Here is a 24,356-nt window from a genome sequence, read left to right on the forward strand (position 1 = left end):
ACCAAGGATTTGTCTTCATTAAATAGGGGGAGATTGTTGAACAAAATGCTTTGATGACTCCAAATCCAAGTCGAAAGCTTGAAAACCTTGTTGTTGTGTGTGTGTGGGTTGTCTAGTTGTTTGAAACTTGTTAATTCACTCCTTAAGATAATCCAAGTTCATTTGAATCTTTAACAATTTGAAAAGATGGGTTTTCTAAAAGAAAGTGAAATTTCAACAAGTTGAAATTTTGAAACAACAGGTTGTTTGACGCTTAGAGGATTTTAAAATGATTTGGAAAAGCTTTGTCTTTGCGTTTGCTATCAAACAAATTTCAAGAGGTTGAAATTTCGAATCAACAGGTTGTTTGACACTTAGTGGATTTTAAAATGATTTGGAAAAACTTTGTCTTTGCGTTTGCTATCAAACAAATTTCAAGAGGTTGAAATTTCGAATGAACAGGTTGTTTGACACTTAGTGGATTTTAAAATTATTTTGGAAAAGCTTTGTCTTTGCCTTTGCTGTCAAACAAATTTCAACAGGTTGAAATTTCAAATCAACAGGTTGTTTGATACTTAGTGGATTTTTAAATGATATGGAAAAGCTTTGCCTTTGCCTTTGTTGTCAAACAAAAATCAATCGATTGTTTTGATAAATCAATCGATTGTTTTCCTTAAAAACCTTAACAGAATTTTGTTAAGTAGTTTTTCTGTTTAAAATGATTCCAACAGCTTTTGTTTTTTTTTTTAACTATTTTAACCATTTGATTGAAAGATAAAAAGGTGGTTTTATGCTCCTAATCTGCAAGCCACAAAGAGAGTTTATAAAAAGGTGGTTTTATGCTCCTAGATTTGGAAAAGCTTTGTCTTTACCTTTGTTGTCAAAACAAATTTCAACAAGTTGTTTGACACTTAGTGGATTTTAAAATGATATGGAAAAGCTTTGCCTTTGCCTTTTCCTTTGCTGTCAAACAAAAATCAATCGATTGTTTTGATAAATCAATCGATTGTTTTTCTAAAAACCTTAACAAAATTTTATTAAGTTGTTTTTCCGTATCAAATGATTCCAACGGCTTTTGGTTTTTTGTTTTAATTGTTTTAACCATTTATTGAAAGATAAAAAGGTGGTTTTACGCTCTTAATCTGCAAGCAAGAAAGAGAGTTTATCAAAAAAGTTTTTCTTAGATTTGAAAGAGCTTTGGATCATCTGAAGTGTGTGGAATAGGATTGGGTCTTGTATTCTGAACTTTGATCTTGTGATTTACCCATGTGTATTATATTCCCTTCTTTCATGATAATTATATTTTTGTACTGGAGTTGCCCAAAAAGTGTTGTGTGTTCTTGAGAGGATCAAGATCAACATTCTTGGTGTGGTTTTGGCCAAGGAATGGTGTGTGTTATTGAGGGGTTCAAGATCATCACTCTTGGTGTGTGTAGCTTGTAATCTAGGATTGATTACATAGTGTATTCCCAGTGGTTTTTTAGGACTGGATGTAGCTCTGGTGTTGAGTGAACCAGTATAAACATTTTCTGTGAATCTCTTTATCCTTACACTCTTTAAACTTCTTTAACTTTGTTTTTATAAACTGGTGATAAAAACAACTGATTGTTTCGTAAAAACAACAGGTTGATTTTTGCATCAAGCTTAAAAATAGTTTTATATTTGGCTGGACAAATTTTCCATTAATTAATTCTTCATAGCTTTTCACTTTACCTTCAATACTTGCGAAAATATTTCAAAAACAATTCACCTTCCCCCTCTTTTTTTAGCCCTATAATTCTAACATAAGATACAAACAAGAACATAAAAGAGAATGTAAATGCCTAAATGGAAAGGAATGGAAAAGATGAGATGAAGAAAGCTTATGAAAATTGGGAAAGATGAACACGCTACTTGGAGGGGGGGAAACTCCAAGATAAGTGAATGAAGAGTCTCCACTTGAAATGCTCACACACTCAAGATAAGACCCAAAATCATTTAGGAGACAAAGCTCACTAATCACTCAAGCAGAGTTTCTTTACTATATTCAAATTTAGGGGTAAATACTTGAGGCAAGGAACCCTATTTATAGGAATGGGTGCCTTGGTGGGCAAGATGGGGGAGGGGTAAAAAAGATATATGAGAGGGGTGGCCTAGAGGTTTGACCTAAGTCAATGTTGCCCCTTAATCCTAGCTTCTAAAAGCTAGAGCTACCTGATAAGTGCCTAATTTCAGTAATATTTCATATTAAAATATAGGCACTTATGAGGATTTATTGCTAATTTACATATAAAATAATCCCTAATTTATGAATATATATACCTTTTTACATTTTTATGAGCTTTATTTGAATAAGATCATTTTATTCCCAAATTTGGTGTTAATTGAATATTTCTAGGAAAGATTGAAGATTTGGAATAAAGGAGAATAATTTGAGCTAAAAAGATAAAGCCGGAAGGTCCCATAATGGAAAAAGATGCAAAGAAAGATTAGGCCTTTTTTATGTTTTATCATTTAGCCCATTAGCGCGACACAGGAAGCAACCTAACCCTAGAAAACTAGGATAAATAGAGGGCTAGAGGCTCAACCCTAGTGTGCCAGATTGAGAGGAAAACACCATAGAGTGAATTGTAACCCAATTGGGAGAATGGAAGGTGCTAGAAGTATGCGTGGCTAATTCTACCCTTTGGGATTGGGAATAATCTTTTCAAACTCTTATGTATTGAGGTGATATCTTATATATTAATATTCATTTCTTGATTGATTATTGGTATTGTTGTTTTACTTTTAATTTTTCGTGACAAATTGAGAATCTTAAATCTGATCGGGAGGTATTTTTAGGGTTTGGACCTAAACAACAATACTTAACATATTTGAGTGGTAGGAATAGACTTGAAATGTTAATTGCTATTAACGTCTGAGCTTCGTTCTAAGTTGTTCTTATAATTATGCGAGGGATCGATAGTTAGGGAACATTCTTAAGGATTTTATATGTGAGGAATCGATATAAATGATTTTTATACGGGCATCAATTTCAATTAAAGAACTTAATATTGACATGCTAATCAAAATACATGAGAGTGAGAGAGATGAAACCTAATCCATATTTTTCCAATTGAAACAACTAATTCTTTGTTTGTTTTCTTATTGATCGGTGCCGACATCATCACTTCAAACTCTTTTTATTGTTATGTTGTTATATTTAGCGAATATTGTACTCGATAATTCATTGTTCCTTGTGGGATCGATATCCGTCTTTAGGGACAATTATTACTTCTGACAAACGCGGTGCACTTGCTGTAAAAAGTCATCACTACCTTTTAACCCTAATGAACTAGACATAAGCTAAAATGATAACTACACCCCGCATATTGTGCTAAATGGACCCTACTCTACTGAAATTAAAAACAAAGAGACTAGCTGGTGATCAGCTCCCATGGCTTGGGCTCTACTCATGGTGATCCTCTGAGGAATGATGGGCCCTGAAGCATTGGCTAGTGGTGGGTCCTGACCTAGCCCTAGATCATGTGTCATACTCCTAGTCATCCTTCTGGAGGGTTGGGCTTGGTCAGTGGATGCTCTATCTCTCAGGTGTTCATCATCAAGGAATAAGGTGCAGTAAATTTTATACTGAGAGCAACACCACACTGAAACTGTTTTTTCTGGCTGAAAATGTCTTGACTTTTACTGTTTATAACTCTTTTTCTATTTTGTTTTGGGACGTTCTGTCTTAACTAGATACCAACAATATCTCAATAGGGTTCTATGATATTTTTTCAAATTTTTTTTTACCAAAATACAAACCCACAATAAATTCTCACAATAGAGACAAAATTTCACAAAAACTGGAAAAGAAGAAGCTAAGGGATTTGAAAAAAAAATTGAAACTCAAAACATAACAAAAACCCAACTCTAATGAACTTGTTAATGATCTAATAACAAGATAAGAGACTCAAAAAATAAAAAATAAAAAAGCCCACAAAAGGCACAAAAAAACTCAAACCACATGGATATTCATTGTAAAAACAAGAAACAAAAAATCAAACAAAGGACTACTTGATTTTATAACATATAAGGAAACAACATGACGTTAGACAACTAGAAATGGATCATAAGATAAAAATGAAACCAACACAAACCGTTTTTACCAAAAGAAAACGAAAGAAGATTCAACAAAAATCAAAAGCACACAAAATAAACTCAAAAAGAACTCCTAAACACTAATATAGATGGTTCAAGAAAGAACAAGCTATTTGAACCGAATAAACTAAACAAAAACACATTTTAAAACAGATTTAAAACAGATTCAAGACATTCTGAAAAATGAGGAACAACGCGAAAATGGAAGAACAAAAGTTAGAACAACTTATCTCTTGAAGACCTAAGCTCTTGATATCAAACGATGCAATCCTAGCTTGCATTGTTATGAGTCTTTTGTTTTGTATTTTGGGGTGCGGAATTTGGTGGGATTGGATGGCTAAAATGGGTGAAAGTAACTATGAAGTATTTGTATATGGAGAATGATAATGAAGCTTAAGAGAGGTTAGGCCAACTCTTAAGAATATTCAAGAAAAACACTAATAAAAGTGCAAACTTGAGAGTGAGAATTTCAAGATAAATGAGCTAGCAACTTGGGCAGCATTTCTTTATCAAATCAAATATGATTTACAAGGGGGCTAACACTTGTATTTATAGTGCTATGGGCATCCAAGGTGCAAGTTTTAACCCTAAAAAACTCTTCAGATGGTCTAGACTTCCATTGGGTCCAAGGAGGCCCAATTGTAACTCTAGCTAGACTCTTTTTTTTTCTATTTACACTCTACTCTAATTGGAAAAATTGGCCTAAAACATGGCCCAAGATAATGGCTGAAATACAAGCCCAAAATAAAGCATATACTATTTTGTACAATTTATAAGACTAGAAAATTTGGAAGAAAAAGTTAAAAATTAATTTTCCATAAAAATAGAGTTTTCTAAACTCCTTCTTATTCTTCCATTCTTCTAGTCAGGGCCCTAGTTAAAGGCCTAATATGTGTCCTTCCGGATGGTCCTCCATCAGAAGGTCCACAATGTGTCTTTCCTTTGTGAAAACACAAGTGCAATCAACCTCACTAAAAATCAGATTCAGCATTCAAGGACAAAGCACATTGAGATTTGCCACCACTTTATAAGAGATCATGTGGGGAATGGAGATTGTGAAATTCAGTTTATTGAAATTGAAAAGCTACTAGCAAATATATTCACCAAACCACTGCCTCGTTAAAGGTTTTTTCTCTTACGCAATGAGTTCGGTATCCTTGATTCTCAAAACCTTTCTTGATATATCCATCCATTCTCTTAATCTATTTGTGAAGACAAATAAGGGGAGAAATTAGTGGTTTCTTTGTTGTAATTTTGGCTACACTATGGTGTGTTTAATTTTGTTTACAATTGTTGCTACTACACTCTGTTACACACTGATTTTGCTGCATATTGTTTCTGCTACTGTCAAAACTGATTTAAAACTAGTTTTGAGTGTCCTTTGTAAAACTGTTATATGTTGTTGCTATACTTGCTTTGTATGTGTGCAAATTCTATTTTGCAGGACCTCTCAAGTTCAAAAACTACAATACAAACAAACTCGGGATTTGTCTTCATCAAATAGGAGGAGATTGTTGAACAAGATGCTTTCATGTCTCCAAATCTATGTGGAAAGCTTGAAGACCCTGTTGATGTGTGTGTGTGTTGTCTAGTAGTTTTTAACTTGTTAATTCACTTCTTGAAATGATCTAAGCTCATTTGATCTTTATCTCTTTTGAAATAAGTGTTTTCTTAAAAGCTGAGAATTTTTTATTCAGTTGTTTTTCAAATCAACTAGTTGAAAAACATGCTACTCAAGGCAAGTTTTCCAACCTGTTGAATTGTCGAAACAACCTGTTGTTTGGCACTTAGTGATTTTCAAAATAATTTGGAAATGTTGTGCTTATTTTGTCTTTGTTGTCAAACATAAACAATCGGTTATTTTGATAAAACAACTTGTTATTTTTATGAAAACCTTAACAAAAAAATTATTTCAATCAATTGTTTTCATAAAAGAATTATGTTAAGTGGTTTGAACTGGTTTTAAATGATCCCAACTACTTCTTGTTTTTTATCTAACAACTTTGACCACTTGATTGAGTTAATATAAAGGTTGTTTGATATTCTTTCCAATACTCTAAGAAAGACATATTACTTAAAATGTTTTTCGAGAATCCAAGAGCTTTGGATCATCTCAAGTGTGTGGAATAGGATTGGGTTTTGTATACTTCTTAACTATAGCTTTGTAATACCCAATTGTATTCTATTATTTTCTCCTTGAACATTGTATTTTTGTGTGTTCTTGTATAAGGCAGTTTCAGAAAAGTGTTTCTGGAAATTTTGGTGTTGCCAAGGAGTGGTGTGTGTTCTTGAGGGGTTCAAGATCATCACTCTTGGTGTATTTTTGTAATCTAGGTTTGATTACATAGCGAATTATCAGTGGTTAGCAGAGGACTAGATGTAGCTTTTGGTTAAGAGTGAACCAGTATAAACCTCTTGTGTGATTCTCTCTATCTCTACTCTTATAAACTATTTTAACTTGGTTTCATATTCTGCTAGTATAAAAAACCGGTTGTTTCAAGAAAACAACAGATTAATTTTCTATAAATAACCTTAAAATAGAATCTTTATTAAGTTGAACAAAAAATCAATTGGTTAATTTTTCATAACTTTTCACTCTACTTTGCAAAAATCTTGTGAAATTGGTTAAAATTGTTGCTACTACACTCTGTTACACACTGATTTTGCTGCATATTGTTTCTGCTACTGTCAAAACTGATTTAAAACTAGTTTTGAGTGTCCTTTGTAAAACTGTTATATGTTGTTGCTATACTTGCTTTGTATGTGTGCAAATTCTATTTTGCAGGACCTCTCAAGTTCAAAAACTACAATACAAACAAACTCGGGATTTGTCTTCATCAAATAGGAGGAGATTGTTGAACAAGATGCTTTCATGTCTCCAAATCTATGTGGAAAGCTTGAAGACCCTGTTGATGTGTGTGTGTGTTGTCTAGTAGTTTTTAACTTGTTAATTCACTTCTTGAAATGATCTAAGCTCATTTGATCTTTATCTCTTTTGAAATAAGTGTTTTCTTAAAAGCTGAGAATTTTTTATTCAGTTGTTTTTCAAATCAACTAGTTGAAAAACATGCTACTCAAGGCAAGTTTTCCAACCTGTTGAATTGTCGAAACAACCTGTTGTTTGGCACTTAGTGATTTTCAAAATAATTTGGAAATGTTGTGCTTATTTTGTCTTTGTTGTCAAACATAAACAATCGGTTATTTTGATAAAACAACTTGTTATTTTTATGAAAAAATCTTGTGAAAACAATTCCCCCCCCCCCTCTTGTTTAGGCCACTAATTTTAACATTTTATGCTTGATGATTGGCTATGAATCATCAATGTAAGTTATAACTTTTTTGTTAATGTAGAAAATTACAATCATCTTTTATAAGCTTTCAATGAAAATCATGAAGAAGTTAATAGGTTGACCTTTTTCCAACAATAGACTTAAGGGTTTGAATATTTCGCTAGAAAAATAGAGTCACTATATTAGAAGAAAAGTTTAATAATGCCAAAAAAAAATTTGAAAATTGAGAAATTATATATAAAAACACTTCTTGTTGTTGTGTTGAATCTATTAGGTCGGTTAAAAATTGTGAAAAATATGAAGCTTTACAAAGCAAAGTTCATTATCTTATAAAAACTTTAGCCAAATTTACAATGGGAAGAGCAAGCATGGAATTTACATGGATCATAAAATTGTGTTTTCGATAAAGCTGGAATTGGTTAAGAATTTGGTTTTCATGATAAAGTGAAATATTTCACAAATTTCTGTTGAATCAAGTGTGTTCAAGCTTTGAAGAATCCAAATCCTTTATGTTTGATGGAAGGCTGGATGTGCTTGTTGTTGCTGAGGTGCTTTAGAATAGGATCTAGGGTAGATTATATTTGTAATCCACTCTTTGTTGAATCTAAAGCTTAAGTGTTTTCAAATCTTTTAAGATTAAAGTGTTTTTCAAACTAAGTGAAAAACAACCTGTTGTTTTGTCGAAACAACTGATTGTTTTGTCGAAACAACCGATTGTTTTGTCGAAACAACCGATTGTTTTATACTTAGGTGTTTTTGAAAAAAATTGAAAACTGTTTTGGGTGGTTGACTTGCTGTCAAACCCAAACAACCGATTGATTCGCTATTTCAACCGATTGTTTGTTTGGAATCCTAACAGAAAACAGCTTTGTTTGTTAAAAGAGCTTTAATTGATTTCATAACTGAATACGCTCCTGCTTTAAATGCTTTGACCAAGATTTGAATACTATAAGTAGTTTGTTAATATTTTATAACAAACAACAAGAAAAGAAAAACAAATTTGAGTTTTTCAAAGAGTTTTTTGAAGCATTTTGAGTTTGAACTTGAGCTTTGGCTATTCAAGAGAGAAGTGGAATAGGATTACTTTGTATTGATTTCAGTTTATTCTGTAACAGTGTAATTCGTTCTGTGATTTGTGTACATTCTGGTGTTGTAAAGCCAAGAAGGGTTGTGTGCTCTTGAGGTTGTCAAGATCAGCATTCTTGGTGGTGTATGTGCTAAGCCAAAGGAAGTGTGTGTCTTAAGGGGATCAAGGTCACTTCTTTAGTGGTGTGTGTATGTAATCTGGATTTGATTACCTAGTGGATTCCCCAGTGGTTTCTGGGAAACTAGATCTAGCTCTTGGGTTAAGAGTGAACCAGTATAAACTGTTTGTGCATTTCTCTCTTCCTTAAACTCTTTAATTTCAGTTGTTGTTATATTACTGGTATAAACAACCGATTGTTTTTCTCTTGCTTTTCTGTTTTGAGCTTTGTTCTTGGCAAACTGAATTTCTAAATCTGGTTTCTTGCAAAGAATTTCATTCTATCTTAAAAAGTTTGCAAAAACCCCCTTTAAACCATTCACCCCTCTCTAGTTTAAAGTCATACATTCTAACAATTTCTTCCCTTACAAAATAATCATATGTTTCACCATTGATCACATTTTCGCTTTTGGGGTAGACAATCCTTATTTGATCGTGTAATGCTTAGTGTAGACGATTTGGGTCCCTCTTTTTATTTTTGTTTATGGGGTAGATGGCCTCTGTTTGATCGTTTAATGGTTGGTGTAGACGGTTTGGTTCCTCATTTTTTGGGTAGATGGTCTTTGTTTGACTGTCCAATTCTTAGTGTAAACGATTTGGGTCTCTGATTTCATTTTTGTTTTTGGGGTAGATGCTCTCTGTTTGACCGTGTAATGCTTGGTGTAGACAACTTGGGTCCTTGTTTTCATTTTTTTTTTAGGGTAGACAGTCTCTAACCGTCTAATGCTTGGTGTAGAGATTTTGGTCCCTATTTTTGTTTATTTTTTTTGGAATAGGTGGTCTCTGTTTGACCATCTAATGTCTTGTGTAGACGATTAGGGTTCTATGTTTTTTTTGGACTTTTTTATGCTCTCTCTATTTTTTGCTCTATGTTCTTCTTCTCTCTTCTTCGCCTTTGTTTTTAGCTATGTTTATTTCCACTAATGTACTGTACACAAAAACAAATTTGAGGGAGACGATGTTGTTGTTTTTTTCACTGATGTGTGAAGAAAGACGAGCGAGGATTTGCAAAGGATGTGGGGGTTCCTCGTTGCTGTGAAGAGAAAAGCCACGTCAATCATGGGGAAATCATTAAATGCCATTGCTTTTACTGAATAGTTTCGTGCATTTGAAGTGGAGGTCAAGACGGTTGTGGTGGGTTTTGACTTTGTAGACATCATAGCTAGTGAGTGAGTGAGGTGTGAAAAAAGATTAACATGGACAATTGATTATAAGAGTATGCATTCCATGGAAAATAACCACATAATCAATTATGCATACCCCATAATTGATTATCCATACCCCCATAATCGATTATCCATGATTTTATTTCCAAACAACAATTTGAGCCAAAAGAAAATAATGGAACATAAGAAAATATGTTGTCAAAAAAGGAGAAACAAAAAAGAAAGGCGAAGAACAAAGAAGAAAAACAGAGAGCAAAAGATAGAGTGACCAGAAAGGTCCCAAAAACGAAAATGAAAACAAAAATAGGGAGCCTGGTCATCTACACCAAGCATTAGATGGTCAAACATAGATCTTCTACCCTAAAAAAAAACAAGGACCTAAGTCGTCTACACCGAGCATTAGACGGTCGAATAGAAATTGCGTGTTCTACATTAAACAATCAATTGATTCGTAAAAATAACCGTTTTATATTGTTCACATAATTGTTAATATGTTAAATAACTAGTTGAATAGATAAATCAATTGATTGACTTAACTAGTCTTTTCAATCTACTTCCATTCTTTGCGAAAATCTTGCGAAAATAATTAAGTTTCCCCCCTCTTGTTTCTGTTAGAATTAAAGGCCTTAAACAAGAGGGGGTGAATTGTTTATGAAAGATTTTTGCAAGTATTGAAGGTAGAGTGAAAAGTTATGAAGAATTAATCAATGGAAAAAAATTTCGGCCAAATAGAAATTTGTTTTTAAACTAGATTCCAGAAATCAACTTGTTGTTTTCACGAAACAACCGGTTGTTGTTTATACTAGCATATTTGAAAAGCAAAGTTAAAACAGTTTAATGAGTGTAAAGATAGAGAAATTCACACAAGGTGTTTATACTGGTTCACTCTTAACCAAGAGCTACATCCAGTCCTCAGCTAACCACTAAGAATTCACTATGTAATCAAACCTAGATTACAAAACACACACTAAAAGTGATGATCTTGAACCCCTCAAGAACACACACCACTTTTGGCAAACCACATAGTTTCCAGAAACACCTTCTGAAACTGCACCACACCAGAAAGCACAAAAATACAATATTCAAGAAGGAAGGGAATAGAATACACAAGGGTAAATCAAAGATTAAAGTTCAGAAAATACAAGACAATCCTACTCCACGCTTGAGATGATCCAAAAGCTCTTTGATATCTTGAAAAAAAAAAATTTGATTGATCTCTCTTTCTTAGTTAATGCATAGGAGCATAAAACAACATTTTTATACTCCAATCAAAGGGTCAAAGCAATTAAATCAAGAACCAAAAGATGTTTGGATCATTTAAAACAGATTGAAACATCCTAACAGAATTATACAGAAAAACAACCAGTTGAATTCTCTAAACAACCGATTGAATCACTTTGACAGCAAAGTCAAAACAAAGTCAAATTTTTCAAACTCATTTTAAAAGCCACTAAGTGTCAAACAATCGGTTGAGTCGACATTTCAAAAGGTTGAAATTTCACACTTTTTAGAAAACTCATTTTTTCAAAAGGATTAAGATTCAATTAACTTTGGATCATCTTAAAGAGTGGATTAATAATTCAAAGACTATTAGACACACACAGAAAACCAACAGCAAAGTCTTCAAGCATTCATCTTGGATTTGGAGACATCAAAGCACCTTGTTCAATAGTTTCAACCACACATTCTAACAAGCTTTCCTAGGTATTCTTTGTGAACCTATATTGGTTCCCATTTTTTTCTAAGTGTGAATCACATAAAATCATGAAAAATCAATAATAGTTGTACTATGAAAAACATTAAACACAAAATCTCAAAACACAAATAGACACATATGCTTAAAACGTTGGACGAGTGAACAATAAATAAATGAGTCTACATAAAATAAAGAAGCTTTACACGACTTAGTCAAAGACTAGACAACCACACAAAACAACATACACTCCAAAACCCATATCATTAAATACATGGAATAATAACCCTTAAAAAGAATACATCATAACTTTCAAAGTAGATTCTGACATAGGCACATGTGTTGTATTCTCATTTCAGTGAAATCAATGCAAACAAGATAATTGCTCAAATAAAGCATATATATTTCCTTAACAAAAGGAGTGTAACAGTAAAATGTCAACAAGTCAAATATCCCTATAGATAGGCTCTATTACAAAGGGCAATGTAGAAGCATTGGGTAATAATAAATAATTTTGTGACACCTATATATAGAAGTTGCATCATACGCATAAACAACTGAATAGTTAAATGAAATCTACAAACGTGCATGTTCTTATAATTATATTATTCTTTGAAACTTCTAAGTGTTTTGTAAAGTTTCCTGATGGACGACTTATACAGGAAAAGTGATCTTCATTATAAACCCTTCACGTGTGTGAAGTTATCCTTTTAAAAAAGAGTGTTTGTATTTAATATTGATTCTTTGAGTGTGAAACTTGTAAATTATGTTCTATTTTGCTGTATAGCTTAGAGAAACATTATGTACTTAGCTTGGAGACGTGTTATTATTCATTTTATAACTCAATGAGAGCTTAACGGATAACCTGAAGAGACCTTATGTACTTTATAAGTTAAAAGTGACAATAAGAATACTTGTAAAAATTTAATTATTTAGTGCAACTATTTGCCTATAGCATATAGCAGGAAAACTAGAATTAGCCCAAATTAAGTATGAGTCAATATGAAAACCAAGTGTTCATTGTCTTATTCTATTACACATACATTTTCTTTTGAGGTCATCTTAAAAATGTTTTAGAACGTGTTTGTAAACTTGTTTATAAAAACCTATTAGACATCCCTTTACAAATTTCTAATAAGTCTAATTGAAAAAAATCTTCTAAGGCAATTCTCAAGCTCTATTTAATGCCCCTTCTTGAGTTAACATTCTTTTCAAACATCACATATCACATTGTACAAAAACAAGTCTACCGGAACTCTTCATTCCTTTGGAAGATCACTATGCCTTGAAATTTTTGTTGTATCTTATATGACTTTTTTTCTCACTTATTTCATGCTAGAAGACACCTTGAATCAAAATTTCTTCAACATTACCTACATTATCACAAACCTTATGCTCTTTTTGGATATCAAATTTACCAAACACAATATGAATAAATTCTTGAATGTTCAAATTTTTTATTGCAAACCCGATGTACTTTTTACTATGTAGAACAACCCAAAATGATAACATGACCAACTTGTGTATCAAACTTTCCTAAGATTAGCTATGTTAGGCATTTTATCCTTATATAACTCAATGAGTTTTCTTAAAGTAACACCTTATTTAGCACATAAAAAATTGTATTAAGAGTATAATACTTTGGTACATTAGTTTCACTTAACATAGTTCTCTAAAGTATAAGTCTAATTAACACCTTATTTAGCATATGATAAATTGTATTAAGAGTATCGACCTAAAAATAACAGTACATTAGTTTCACTTAACATAGTTCTTAAAAGTTATTCTAATGATTTATTCTTTCTTTTAACCACATGGTTTTGTTGTAGACTCAGACATAAAATGTTGAAGTCACAAAATGCATCATTTTGAAATTCACTCCCCATGATAATTTTTATTAGAATTTATGTGACTAGTCTTTTGAAAGCTTTAAATGCAGTGCCTTTTTTTTCAGCAATAAAGCATGTGCATGTAAACTTAATGAAATCATTAACTATCACTAAAACATTGTGATTTTAATCAAGACTCGGTTTTGAATGACTAAAGAAATTCTTATGTAAAAGCTCCAAAGGTTTAGAAGTGAAAACAACACTTTTTATATTAAAAAGGTACTCTCTTTTTTTATTTTCCTATTTTACATGTTTCACTTATTTTACCCATTTGAAACTGTTGGTAGATCAATTACTAGTTCCTTACAGGAAAGTTTACCTAAATAATGCATGTGAACGTACGCAACCCTTCTATGCCAAAAACCATGCATCTTCTTCTTTCATTATATGACATGTGAAATTCATGGATAATGTATAATCAAAATCTAACATGTAGATAATTTCTATGACCAATCAAATTTATTTTTATAAGTTACAACATAAACAAAAAATTATGCTTGAAACCATCCACATATAACACATTTTCTATAAGAATAGAATAAATGTTATCAACTTTACAACTCCCAATAATTCTTTCTTTATTATAATCACAATAGGTGAGAAATGTTATCCACCATTCTTAGAGAGAGAAATTGAAGAATGTGTCGTTGTCCCCACTCATCTTGAATAACTACTATCAAGATAACAAAGAGATTCCTTGCCTTTAAAGTATTCTGCAAAACAAATTTAGAAAAAAAGATTTTGATCTTCGCATCAATTTGGATCCAGAAAATTAGTACTTCTCTTGAATTCTTTGACTGCACACAAACTTATCACTAAAAACGCCAAATTTTCAAATTTGATAAATTTGAAATATGAACTCTCTTCAAAAAATAAAAACAAGTCATGAATAGTTTGTTGGGAGGTTTTCCAAAGGCAAAGAAGTTTTTGTAAGGCTTTTCTTTCTTTTGGAAACCAATTTCATAACCTATTCCAGCTCTAGCTAAACTCAAGTCCATCAAGATTGACTTTTTCCCATTGTAAATTTGCAAAAGGTTCTAATCAAATACCGAATTTTATCTTCCAAAACCTTGCAATTTTCACAATGATATACAATACCTATAGAAGTAGAGACACAAACGCGAGGAATTTTTATAAATCTGATTTTGTAAAACAAATTTAAACAAAAGTTTAAGCAAAAGTAAACAATTATGAATGTTAGCATTGAATACAAATTGAACAACACAAGAGCATGAAAAAACCTAAGAACTTGGATTAAAGTATGTTGAAATAGATATGCAAAAATATATTGAAATTTGGATTAAAGTATGTTGGAATAGATATACGAAAATATATTGAAATTTGTAATTAATATGACGATTGTGAAATAATTTTAATATTTTTTAGGTCTAAAATGTAATATTACAAATTTATTATTGTTTTTAAAACTTTTTAATGAAATACAAGATATTTGTTTGTATAGATTTAAATTAATTAAAATTTTGTAAATTATTTCACTGAATAATTATTTTACAAAAACTGAGTTTCTTAGAATATTAAAATTTTTAAATTAATAATGATATTATTATTATACAAATTTATTTTTTATATAAATAACTATATTTATTTTTAATATATTATAAAAAATATTTTTATTATTATTAATTTATTACTATTTATTTTAATTAACAAAAATATTAAATATTTAATAAAAATAAAATAAATAATAAATAATAATAATAAATTTAATAACTTTAATTAATTATTATTAAATTTTAAATATTACTTTACTTTTTGTTGTATTATATTATATTACTTATATTTAAATTATAATACTTTTATATGTAATTTTTATTTATAATTAATTTTTTTTTTATATGTGTAGTGGATACTGTAAAAAAAAAGTTACTAAGGTATTTGTCGAAATGTTTACATAAGTTTCTTATCATTTCCTCGCTTCTTCGCAGATGAGAGGGCGTTTTTCCGTCACCTATCACATTATTTTCAAAGATCACCTATCACATTGTCCAAAGAAGACAAAGTCTCTTCGCACTCTCTCCATTCCTTTCGAAGATCACAATTGCCTTGAAATTCTGAATGTATCTTCTATGACTTTTTCAGTCTCACTTGTTTCATGCATTTTCTGCTGGAAACACTTCAATCAAAATTTCAAACATTACCTACATTATTACAAATCCTTCGCCCTTTCTGGTATCAAATATGTAATGAATAACCCATAAGGATAGCATCACCAGCTTGTATATCAAACTTCCCAACAGATTCTTTACCCTTGTTTAACTGACGTTTAAGTTAAAAACTCTTGAAACCAAAAACCTTAAGGTTAACTATGTTAGGCTTTCTATTCTTGTATAGCTCAGTGTTTTCATAAGGATAAATCCAGCTAACACCTTATTCAGCATATAACAAATTGCATTTAGAGTATCAACTTAAAATACTCTCGTAGATTAATTTCTCTTAACATAGTCCTAGAAAGCTTTTCCCATTGTAAATTTTACAAAGGTTTTAATAATATACCGAATGATATATATATATATATATATATAACACCTATAGGAGTAGAGACAACCATGAGGAATTATTATAAATCATTTCTAAATTATTAAAATCAGATTTTATATTTTCTAAATTTTTTTCCAAATTACTATGCAACGCTCAAATTTAAATAAAAAGTTTAAGCATGGAATTTTATCATGGTATATAAAGTGAACAACATAAGCACATGTGAAGGATAAGACATAAATGTACAAATACTAAGAGTGCAAATAATTAAATAAACAATTGAAAAAGTAGTAATTGACAACCAAATGAAGAATGAGAGCCTAGATTCTATATGCAACTATTTAAAGAAATGAATGATGAGTGTAATTTCTCTTTAATTACAGAAAAATAGTTAAATACTTTTTAAAATGAAATAGATCAATTCAATTAACATGAATCAAATTGCATTGCTCATATCCTGACATCATGACCGAATCGATCATAACATCACGTTAGACTAATTTAAATAAATTGGTTAGGCAAGAAACATTGACAAATATGAAAGTGACACAGAATAATTTGATTGGAAACAATTCAAATTAATGTCCTGCTCATGCACACTGAGGGGGTTGCATTTGATAAAAAATAATCCCATAAACCGACAAATAGTACTTTTTTATGGATAATGATATCGAGATCGAATAGAAAACTTCATACATACTACTCAGGTTGACCAATTTGAAGAGTCCACACATGGTTCCTAATTAACATGTAAGGAAAGCCTATCTTAATAACCAATCAAGAATAGCAAAAGCTAGAAGAAAGTAAGAAATATGGAGAAACATAACTAGACTCCGATATAATAAAGGATCTTTTTGCCAAAAAAAATATACATCCTGTGATAAAATTTTGTTGACATCAAACAGTCAGTTATCAATTAATCATAAAACATGAAAGTGGATAGGAATCAAGTATGAACATGCCTCTAGAGCTTTTCATTCAAGTTTAGGAAAATCACCGACAATTATCCTCCAGGGACCCCAATAAAACTTTGGTCTCATGAGAGGCACTGCTTTTCCAGGGGAATAGGAATCAAGTATGAACATGTCTCCAGAGCCTTTCATTCAAGTTTAGGAACATCACCGCCCATGATCCTCCAGGGACCCCAATAAAACTTTGGTCTCATGAGAGGCACTGCTTTTCCTGGGTGCTCTTCCCAGTACTTTTCCTGTGATGTTGCTATAGAAGTTAGTTTTTAAAAGACGGATTACCCTAGTATATATTACAATCAAGTGTTTTTCAACCAAAATCAGCAATCACTATTAATGCACTAGGCTGGACCATGCTTTCTAACAGTAATGATTAATCATTCTTTCATCCAATACCCAAATAAAAACCACCACTTGGCAAACACAACAAAATTTCACCAATTTTCTCCTTCCAATCCCATCAGAAAATGCAAACAATAAAACCCACTCAAAGTCTCGGTTATGTTTAAAAACTACAGATAAGTGGTAGTACAAATAAGAGAAACAAAACACACAACATATTAAAAATAACAGAATTAAAAATAAAAATAAATAATGATAATAATAATAATAATAAAAGAACCTTGTGGAGTTGTTCAGTGATGGCAGCACCAATGACACCGGAGTAGAAAGCCGCGATGTAAATAGTGACTAATGGAGTAAATGATTTGGGCCTTCTGTAAGGCTCCACCATGTCCCAGAGAAAGGTTTTTTCCCACTTTGTGTACAAATAATCAGCATATTTTCTCCACAGGTAGCTTGCCATTTCAATCACTTCGCCTTCAGTGCTCACATTTAGTATTCAAGGTTCTGAAAGCAAACGAGAAAGAAGACTGTAATACTACCTTAAATTGAAAAGAAGACTGCAGTAATATCAAGAGCAAACTCAGGGTATTCATTAATTGTTATTGACTATGCGAAGATGAGTTTACAGGTTACTTACATGGGCACCTCCTTTCTAATTAATCTAAATATACAAATTAGAGATGGAGGTTGAAAGGCCCGATAAAAAGAATAAATTAGCTGAGGGTAACCTGATTGATTAAGGCAAACAGAGACCAAGAAAAACAATAAGCAACATACATTACTAAGAAGAATTCAAAGGTATAGATATTATTTAAGATAAAACATTATGACACATTGGTTTGCTTCATCAAACGAGCCAATTATAATGGGAAAAGACATAATTGTTGAAAGGCCCGATAAAAAGAATAAATTAGCTGAGGGTAACCTGATTGATTAAGGCAAACAGAGACCAAGAAAAACAATAAGCAACATACATTACTAAGAAGAATTCAAAGGTATAGATATTATATAAGATAAAACATTATGACACATTGGTTTGCTTCGTCAAACAGAGACCAAGAAAAACAATAAGCAACATACATTACTAAGAAGAATTCAAAGGTATAGATATTATATAAGATAAAACATTATGACACATTGGTTTGCTTCATCAAACGAGCCAATTATAATGGGAAAAGACATAATTGTTGCTGAAAATGAACAATTTATAAAAAAGATTATGAATACCATCATAACTACCAAAGACCAAACCACAACAAGCAATAAACTGATGCAGCTACAGAAAATCCGATGCAATAAACACCACAGCATTTTCCAAACCCATCGAACTAAATAGTCCTAAACAGTTGCCACTAAGAAATATGCGATATGCTTGAGATTTGCTAGTTATTTCTTTGCTAGTTATCAAGTAGTTTATTAGCAAAATTTGAATGGCACAAAACATGAATGATTAATATCACAAATCCAACATGAGTTCAGAAATACGAAATAAAAATGGAATCAAAATAACTGTTGTCACTAAGAAACAGCTTCCCCCTTAGTGTTTTGGAGGCAGCTGTCCCCTTAGTGTTTTGGAATCAACTATCGACCCCGATCTCTTTTCATTTTTGGTCATACTAGCCTAGCCTTCGCCGCTGTAGGAACGGAGACATTTCAATACAAAGAAGGCGAACTGACCAACGAGAAACCTCGCTGCTTCCTTTCAATCCATGTCTATACATTCAACTGGCCTTAGGTTTTGTTGTTTTACACAAATGCCACTAATGAGAATAACTAGTTCTCATTGTTCATCAGTTTGTGAAAGATAAATGAAAAATTAAAAACGAAAACACCTAAAACCTCTTTATATTTTTTAGTTTTACAAAATTTAGCAGTCAAACAATTTTCAATTTTGAAAAACAGAACTACTTTTAAAATCAGTTAACTAAGAGGCTCTAAATCTTTCACTTTCAGAAACAATTCAGCATTAAAGACGAAAACCACAAAGCAATAATACTCTTCAACCATGAAACCAGTGTAAGAATAATCATGTAATGAGAATGCAAAAAAACGCACTCTTTTTAACACAACTTTTTATGATGGATGAAATTCATGTTCAACAGACGGAGAGAAAGAAAGAGAAGAGCTCAGAAAGAATATTGAATGGTTGAGAAAAGGTATCCTCATGAATGAAATATTCATCAGATTAACGAGATTATAGATCTCATCATCATAGCAACTTCTCCCCTCACAGTTTCAACTCAACAAACAAAATGCAAAAACGATAACGATTAGGTTTAAAAACGGAAACGAAGAGATAGATAAACGTACAAATTGCTTTCTATTGCAGCGTCTCTGATAGTGTAGCCATTGATGGGTTTCAGATTATTTACAGCCACGCCCACCGTTTCAGCTTGGTTCGGTTCACTCCGACGTCGTTTAATTTGTTGTCTGCGTAACACCGTGTCGTTTAGGTAAACATTCATAAACTAAATATTTTTGTTTTGAGGCCCTTCCAATAAAATAAAAAATGGGCCGGCCCAATTGATTCACTGGCCAATCCAACATTCATTTGTGGGGAGAGATACCACATTTAACCCATGTGCCTCTCGCTCACATGTTTATAATTACTTTTATATTGTATTTATAAAATATTAAAATTGTTTTAAAACTAAAATAGAAAGATTATAGTTTTTTACGATAAAATATATAATAATACTATTATTATTATTATTTTAATTATACAAGTTAGGATTTTTATAGTGATCGTTGTTAAAATTTCTTATATAATTTAGCTTAATTAACCTTTTAATTATATATTTGGCTTAATTAATCCTTTATCCTATATTAAGGGTTAAAAGTAAATTTAGTCAAAGACTTCTAAAAAATTCAACATGTTTCTAGATTTTTTAAAACGATTTAATGTGAATTTTTCTTTCCTTCATTAAAGCAGATTTATATGTGATATTTTGTCACTACTTATATGTGATTTTTTTAACGCTAAATTCACTAAAAATTTAGAAAGATGTGAGTTTGCCCATCTAATCAACCCAAGGCAATAACACCATATTTATAAACCTTTTAATACACTGAAATATCTAATTAATTGACACGAGAAGAGAAGTCATTTTTTAAAGAAGTGTTTAAGTTATTCAAATGTATGAAAGCCTACTTTCATATAAGTGGGTATTGTATTCTTGGTCTTTTTCAATAAAGTGGTTATTATATTCTTGGTATTTTCAATACTAAGTAGTGCACTTGAACAAAACAAAAAATTCTCAAATTTTCATTTTCATGTAAACTTCCTGTCACGAGTATTTAATTTTAAATCAAACATTTTTTAGAATTTTAAGAAAGAGTACGAGATTTTTAGGCATTTTTTTATTGTTGGCTTTGAAATTTTAGACAAAGTATTTATTTAATCTTTGAAAATCAAAATTGATAAAAAAAAGATTAATTAAGGAAAATTTACAAAAAAAAAAAAATCATTTGAATTAAAATTTATAATCATTATTAATCTTATAATATAAGTTGGAACTAAGTTCCCATCTTTTAGAAATTAAAATACTAATATTATCAATTTAAAAAGGAGCAATTTAAACATCTAAACTTTTTCTGGAGAGAATGAAAATTGAAAACTATATGTTGTCAAGCCCGATATTTATAAAATAAGTTAACACGTGGAAGAGAGATAAGCATATTCAATCGCAATTTAATGTATTTAACCTTTATTTTTTAGAACATTCAAAACAATAACATTTATACGTTTTGTACTTTCACAATCTTCATCATTCAAAAATACTTTTTCCTTACTTTAAATATGAAATTTGTGATATATTACATATTTGAGCCACTTCCATGATACTAAAATTTACTTAGGGTCAATTCAAGATTATTCTTTCTTGTTCATAGCTTAAAAAGATGTTTCTAAACTAGTTAAGAACATTTCTCATAAACTAAAATATCTTAAAATCAATTAGTATACAAAAATGTTTGAACAATTGGAACAAGGTTATAACCAAGACCAAATAATCAGGCTACAACTCATTTGTAACATCATACAAATAAGTCCAGAAAACGATGCATCCACCTCATGCAGCTTCATAAAATGCAAAATACGTTTCATAAAAGAAACAAGGGAATAATAGCATAAAATGACTACTTATCTGAAGGAGTGAAACAAGTTATAACTCAACTAGTCAAATACTAAAAAGCTCTGGATCCAAAACAAAGATAACATAACACAATAATAATTTTGAAAAGATTTTCAGCCAAGTTATTTGATTCAGCAAAAGCAATCACTCATCTTCTTGGCTGCGCAACCTGGCCAGTTTGTTGGTAACAACAACATCCAACTGTGCAGCACGTTCCACAATCTCCTTTCTCTTCCTGGTTGACACATTGTGTGCTATCTCAGCACAGTATGCCCTGATGTTTCATCAACCATAATAACTAAGTCAGGAACATAATGTACCAACAAAGGGCAAACGAAGAAATTTTTACTGGCAAACTAAAACCAGTTACTACCTGTTGTGCATCATCAGAAGCTCAAGATCCTTGATATTGTGGACAACAAACTTCTTGAATCCATTAGGCAGATAGTGACGGGTCTTCTTGTCTGAACCATACCCAATGTTTGGCATCAAAACACATCCTTTGAACTTTCTCCTCACACGTGAATCAATACCCTTCGGCCTGCGCCAGCTAGGCTACATACAACAATAGCATATATGGTCTATCTAAGTGTTACACCTTGGAACCAATGATGATCAAGAGTATTGACCAACATAAAAAACATTGCATATCAAAGAGATGAAAGCAATCACACTATGGGATCTGACAATTATATGATATGTTAGTGGAAAGGTAAAGAGATACAAATTGGAAACATCTAAAGCTTACTCTGAAAGTCATCCTAGGTTCAATTTAAACATTTAAAAGCATACCCTTTGCAATTATCAAAAGCACAAATAACATTGAAAATCTCCAGGAAACTAATTCACAACCAAACTAATCCAGCAAACATACCTTCACGGAAATTTTGCGGTCACATTGGGGCCTCTTAAAATGCTTGACACGCTTCTTCACAACCTTCTTGGTTAGCAAGGGAACAGCCATCTTGTCTTAAATAAATACAAATCAAGGTTATTTAACGTCCACACTAACTTTGCAGAACAAAGAGTCATTCAAAACTTACAGAAAAGCTATCAAGGACATTACCATTATAGCAATACAAACAAAAAGCTCTAACTTTGGGCAATACAAGGCACCACAATATCAGAAAAGCTAGAATAAAGTCCAAAATCAGCAATTAAACTAAATAAATAGCTCAAATCTGATTCCAAATTTGGCTAAATCACTCACAAATCGAGTGATAGAAAAACACAATATCAAACAAGCTACGATTCCAAAAACGCATGCTGAATATTACGCCAACGGTTAATTTCATTTCAACCCATGTCAGTATTTCTCTAAAACAGAATGCTAATTAAGCAAAAATGAAATCTAGGGTACATAAATTTAGTTCAAACAAAAATGGCTTCACACAGAAAGATAGTATGAAGCACAACACAGTTACAGTAGAAAATAATCAAAATCAAATAAAATGATAACAACACAGAGACAATTGTAAAGAAACAAGATTGTCCCATACCTGCTTGTTCTGGTGCTCCTTTAAGAACTGGGCTCAGAGATGATGAACACAGCGGAGGGACTGTCAATTAGGTTTTAAAGTGCAATATATATGAACGGGTAATGATTCGGTGGCATTGGACCCACCTTAAATATAGTGCACCTTAAGATTCGGAAACTAAATGAGCCTTGAGGACTCAATTGGGCCAGGCCTTTTTTTATTTACGCACACTTTTTATTTTGGGTGTTCTTCCTGTATCCCGACAACGTTCTTCTTGCACTCATCAAATAAATAGAAAGACCAAAATATCTCATCTAATTTGATTTTGTTTCAGATTTTTTTTTTTTTCAAAACACACTTATAAATTTCAGAAAGGAGTATTTGGAAAGCTCCGGAAAAGATAATCCAAAATTCATTTAAAAAATAAATAAAATTGTATTTTCGGATAATGATGAGGTATAAGAAGAAACACCTTTAATTTTTTTCTTTTGATAAAAAGTATTCTTCGCTGAAATGGGTTCTTTAGCAATAAACAAAATGAAAATGCATATTTGATAAGTGGACTTTTGTCAAACTAAAAGTGCATTTTATTTTGCACAATTTATCTATATCGATATATTTAGAAGAATAGTTATTTAAAAATAATTTTATATGAAAAAATAATTTTATATGAAAAAATAATTTTAAATATATGATTTAGGATTAAAATAAATTTCAAATAAAAATTTATATAATAAAGTTATATTTTAAAATAAGAATTGTACTGGACCAGAGCACTGAGCTCAGCTCTTGATGATCGAACTTCGACATCTGTGTCAAACAGGTCAGGTCGGTTGGGCCACATGAGCAGGCTCCAGGTATGCGGGTATTGACTTTTATGTGTATACTTAATGTAACTCTTCGTGTAGAAGGCCTTGTCAGGTCAGCGAAAGGTGTTAATGGACCTAAGGGTGTGTTTAGTACAATCAAGTCTAACACAAGTAAAATATTCTCTATGACGCCTAAGCCCAAGAGCGTTAAGGGTTCTGGGGGATAAGTTGCATGCATGATATGTAAAGGCTGTTGAACCAAGTGGTGTTCAAGTTTTGAAGAATCCAAACTCTTTGAAGGATGTTGAAGCCTCTGTTGTGCTTGATGTTGATGTGCTGGTTTAGTATAGTTATGGGGTAGTTTGGATGTTGTAATCCACCCTTTGATTAAATCTAAAGCATAGTCATTCTCAATCTTTGTGAAAGTAAAATGTTTTCAAACTAAGTTAAAAGAATCGATTGTTTTTTCGAAACAACCGATTGTTTATACTTAGGTGTTTTGAGAAAAAGATTGAAAACTGTTTTTAAAATGGTTGAACTGTTAAGTACCAAAACAACCGATTGATTCGAGGAAACAACCGATTGTTTGTTTTGGGACCATAATAGAAAAACGGTTTTATCTTTGACTGAGCTTTAAATGTTTTAACTGCTTACGCAACAGTCCTTAAATGCTTTGACCAATCTTTTAATGCAATTTAAGAGTTTGTTAAGATTTGATAACAAACTACATCTTTGAATAAATTCA

The 24,356-nt window shown here is 31.4% G+C and overlaps 2 protein-coding genes and 1 non-coding gene across 5 annotated transcripts; all 3 read right to left on the reverse strand.

The window, feature by feature from the left end:
- Positions 1-16,689: 16,689 nt before the first annotated feature.
- On the reverse strand, positions 16,690-19,643 carry LOC137826028 (uncharacterized protein At4g29660). 3 transcript variants are annotated; one of them, XM_068631871.2, is made up of 3 exons: positions 19,502-19,643; positions 17,469-17,695; positions 16,690-17,085 (listed from the first exon to the last, which is right to left on the reverse strand). In XM_068631871.2, the coding sequence occupies exons 2-3, from the start codon at positions 17,649-17,651 to the stop codon at positions 16,978-16,980; spliced, it is 291 nt and encodes a 96-aa protein (XP_068487972.1). In that variant the 5' UTR covers positions 17,652-17,695; positions 19,502-19,643; the 3' UTR covers positions 16,690-16,977. The 3 variants fall into 3 exon arrangements, with proteins under 3 accessions (XP_068487972.1, XP_068487974.1, XP_068487973.1); XM_068631873.2 differs by lacking the exon at positions 19,502-19,643 and adding an exon at positions 19,247-19,486; XM_068631872.2 differs by lacking the exon at positions 19,502-19,643 and adding an exon at positions 17,829-18,246.
- On the reverse strand, positions 19,316-19,408 carry LOC137827328 (small nucleolar RNA U30). Its single transcript, XR_011083719.1, has one exon. It is a non-coding gene; the product is annotated as a small nucleolar RNA U30 (small nucleolar RNA).
- Positions 19,644-21,115: 1,472 nt separating the features above from the next.
- LOC137827033 (large ribosomal subunit protein eL32z) lies at positions 21,116-22,851 on the reverse strand. Its single transcript, XM_068633228.2, has 4 exons — positions 22,824-22,851; positions 22,199-22,293; positions 21,698-21,879; positions 21,116-21,598 (listed from the first exon to the last, which is right to left on the reverse strand). Exons 2-4 carry the CDS (start codon positions 22,286-22,288, stop codon positions 21,469-21,471), a joined length of 402 nt encoding a protein of 133 aa, XP_068489329.1. The 5' UTR covers positions 22,289-22,293; positions 22,824-22,851; the 3' UTR covers positions 21,116-21,468.
- Between the last annotated feature and the right edge of the window lie 1,505 nt (positions 22,852-24,356).

This window comes from Phaseolus vulgaris, chromosome 8 (genome assembly GCF_051622355.1).
Source record: "Phaseolus vulgaris cultivar YP4 chromosome 8, ASM5162235v1, whole genome shotgun sequence".
Taxonomy (NCBI): domain Eukaryota; kingdom Viridiplantae; phylum Streptophyta; class Magnoliopsida; order Fabales; family Fabaceae; genus Phaseolus; species Phaseolus vulgaris.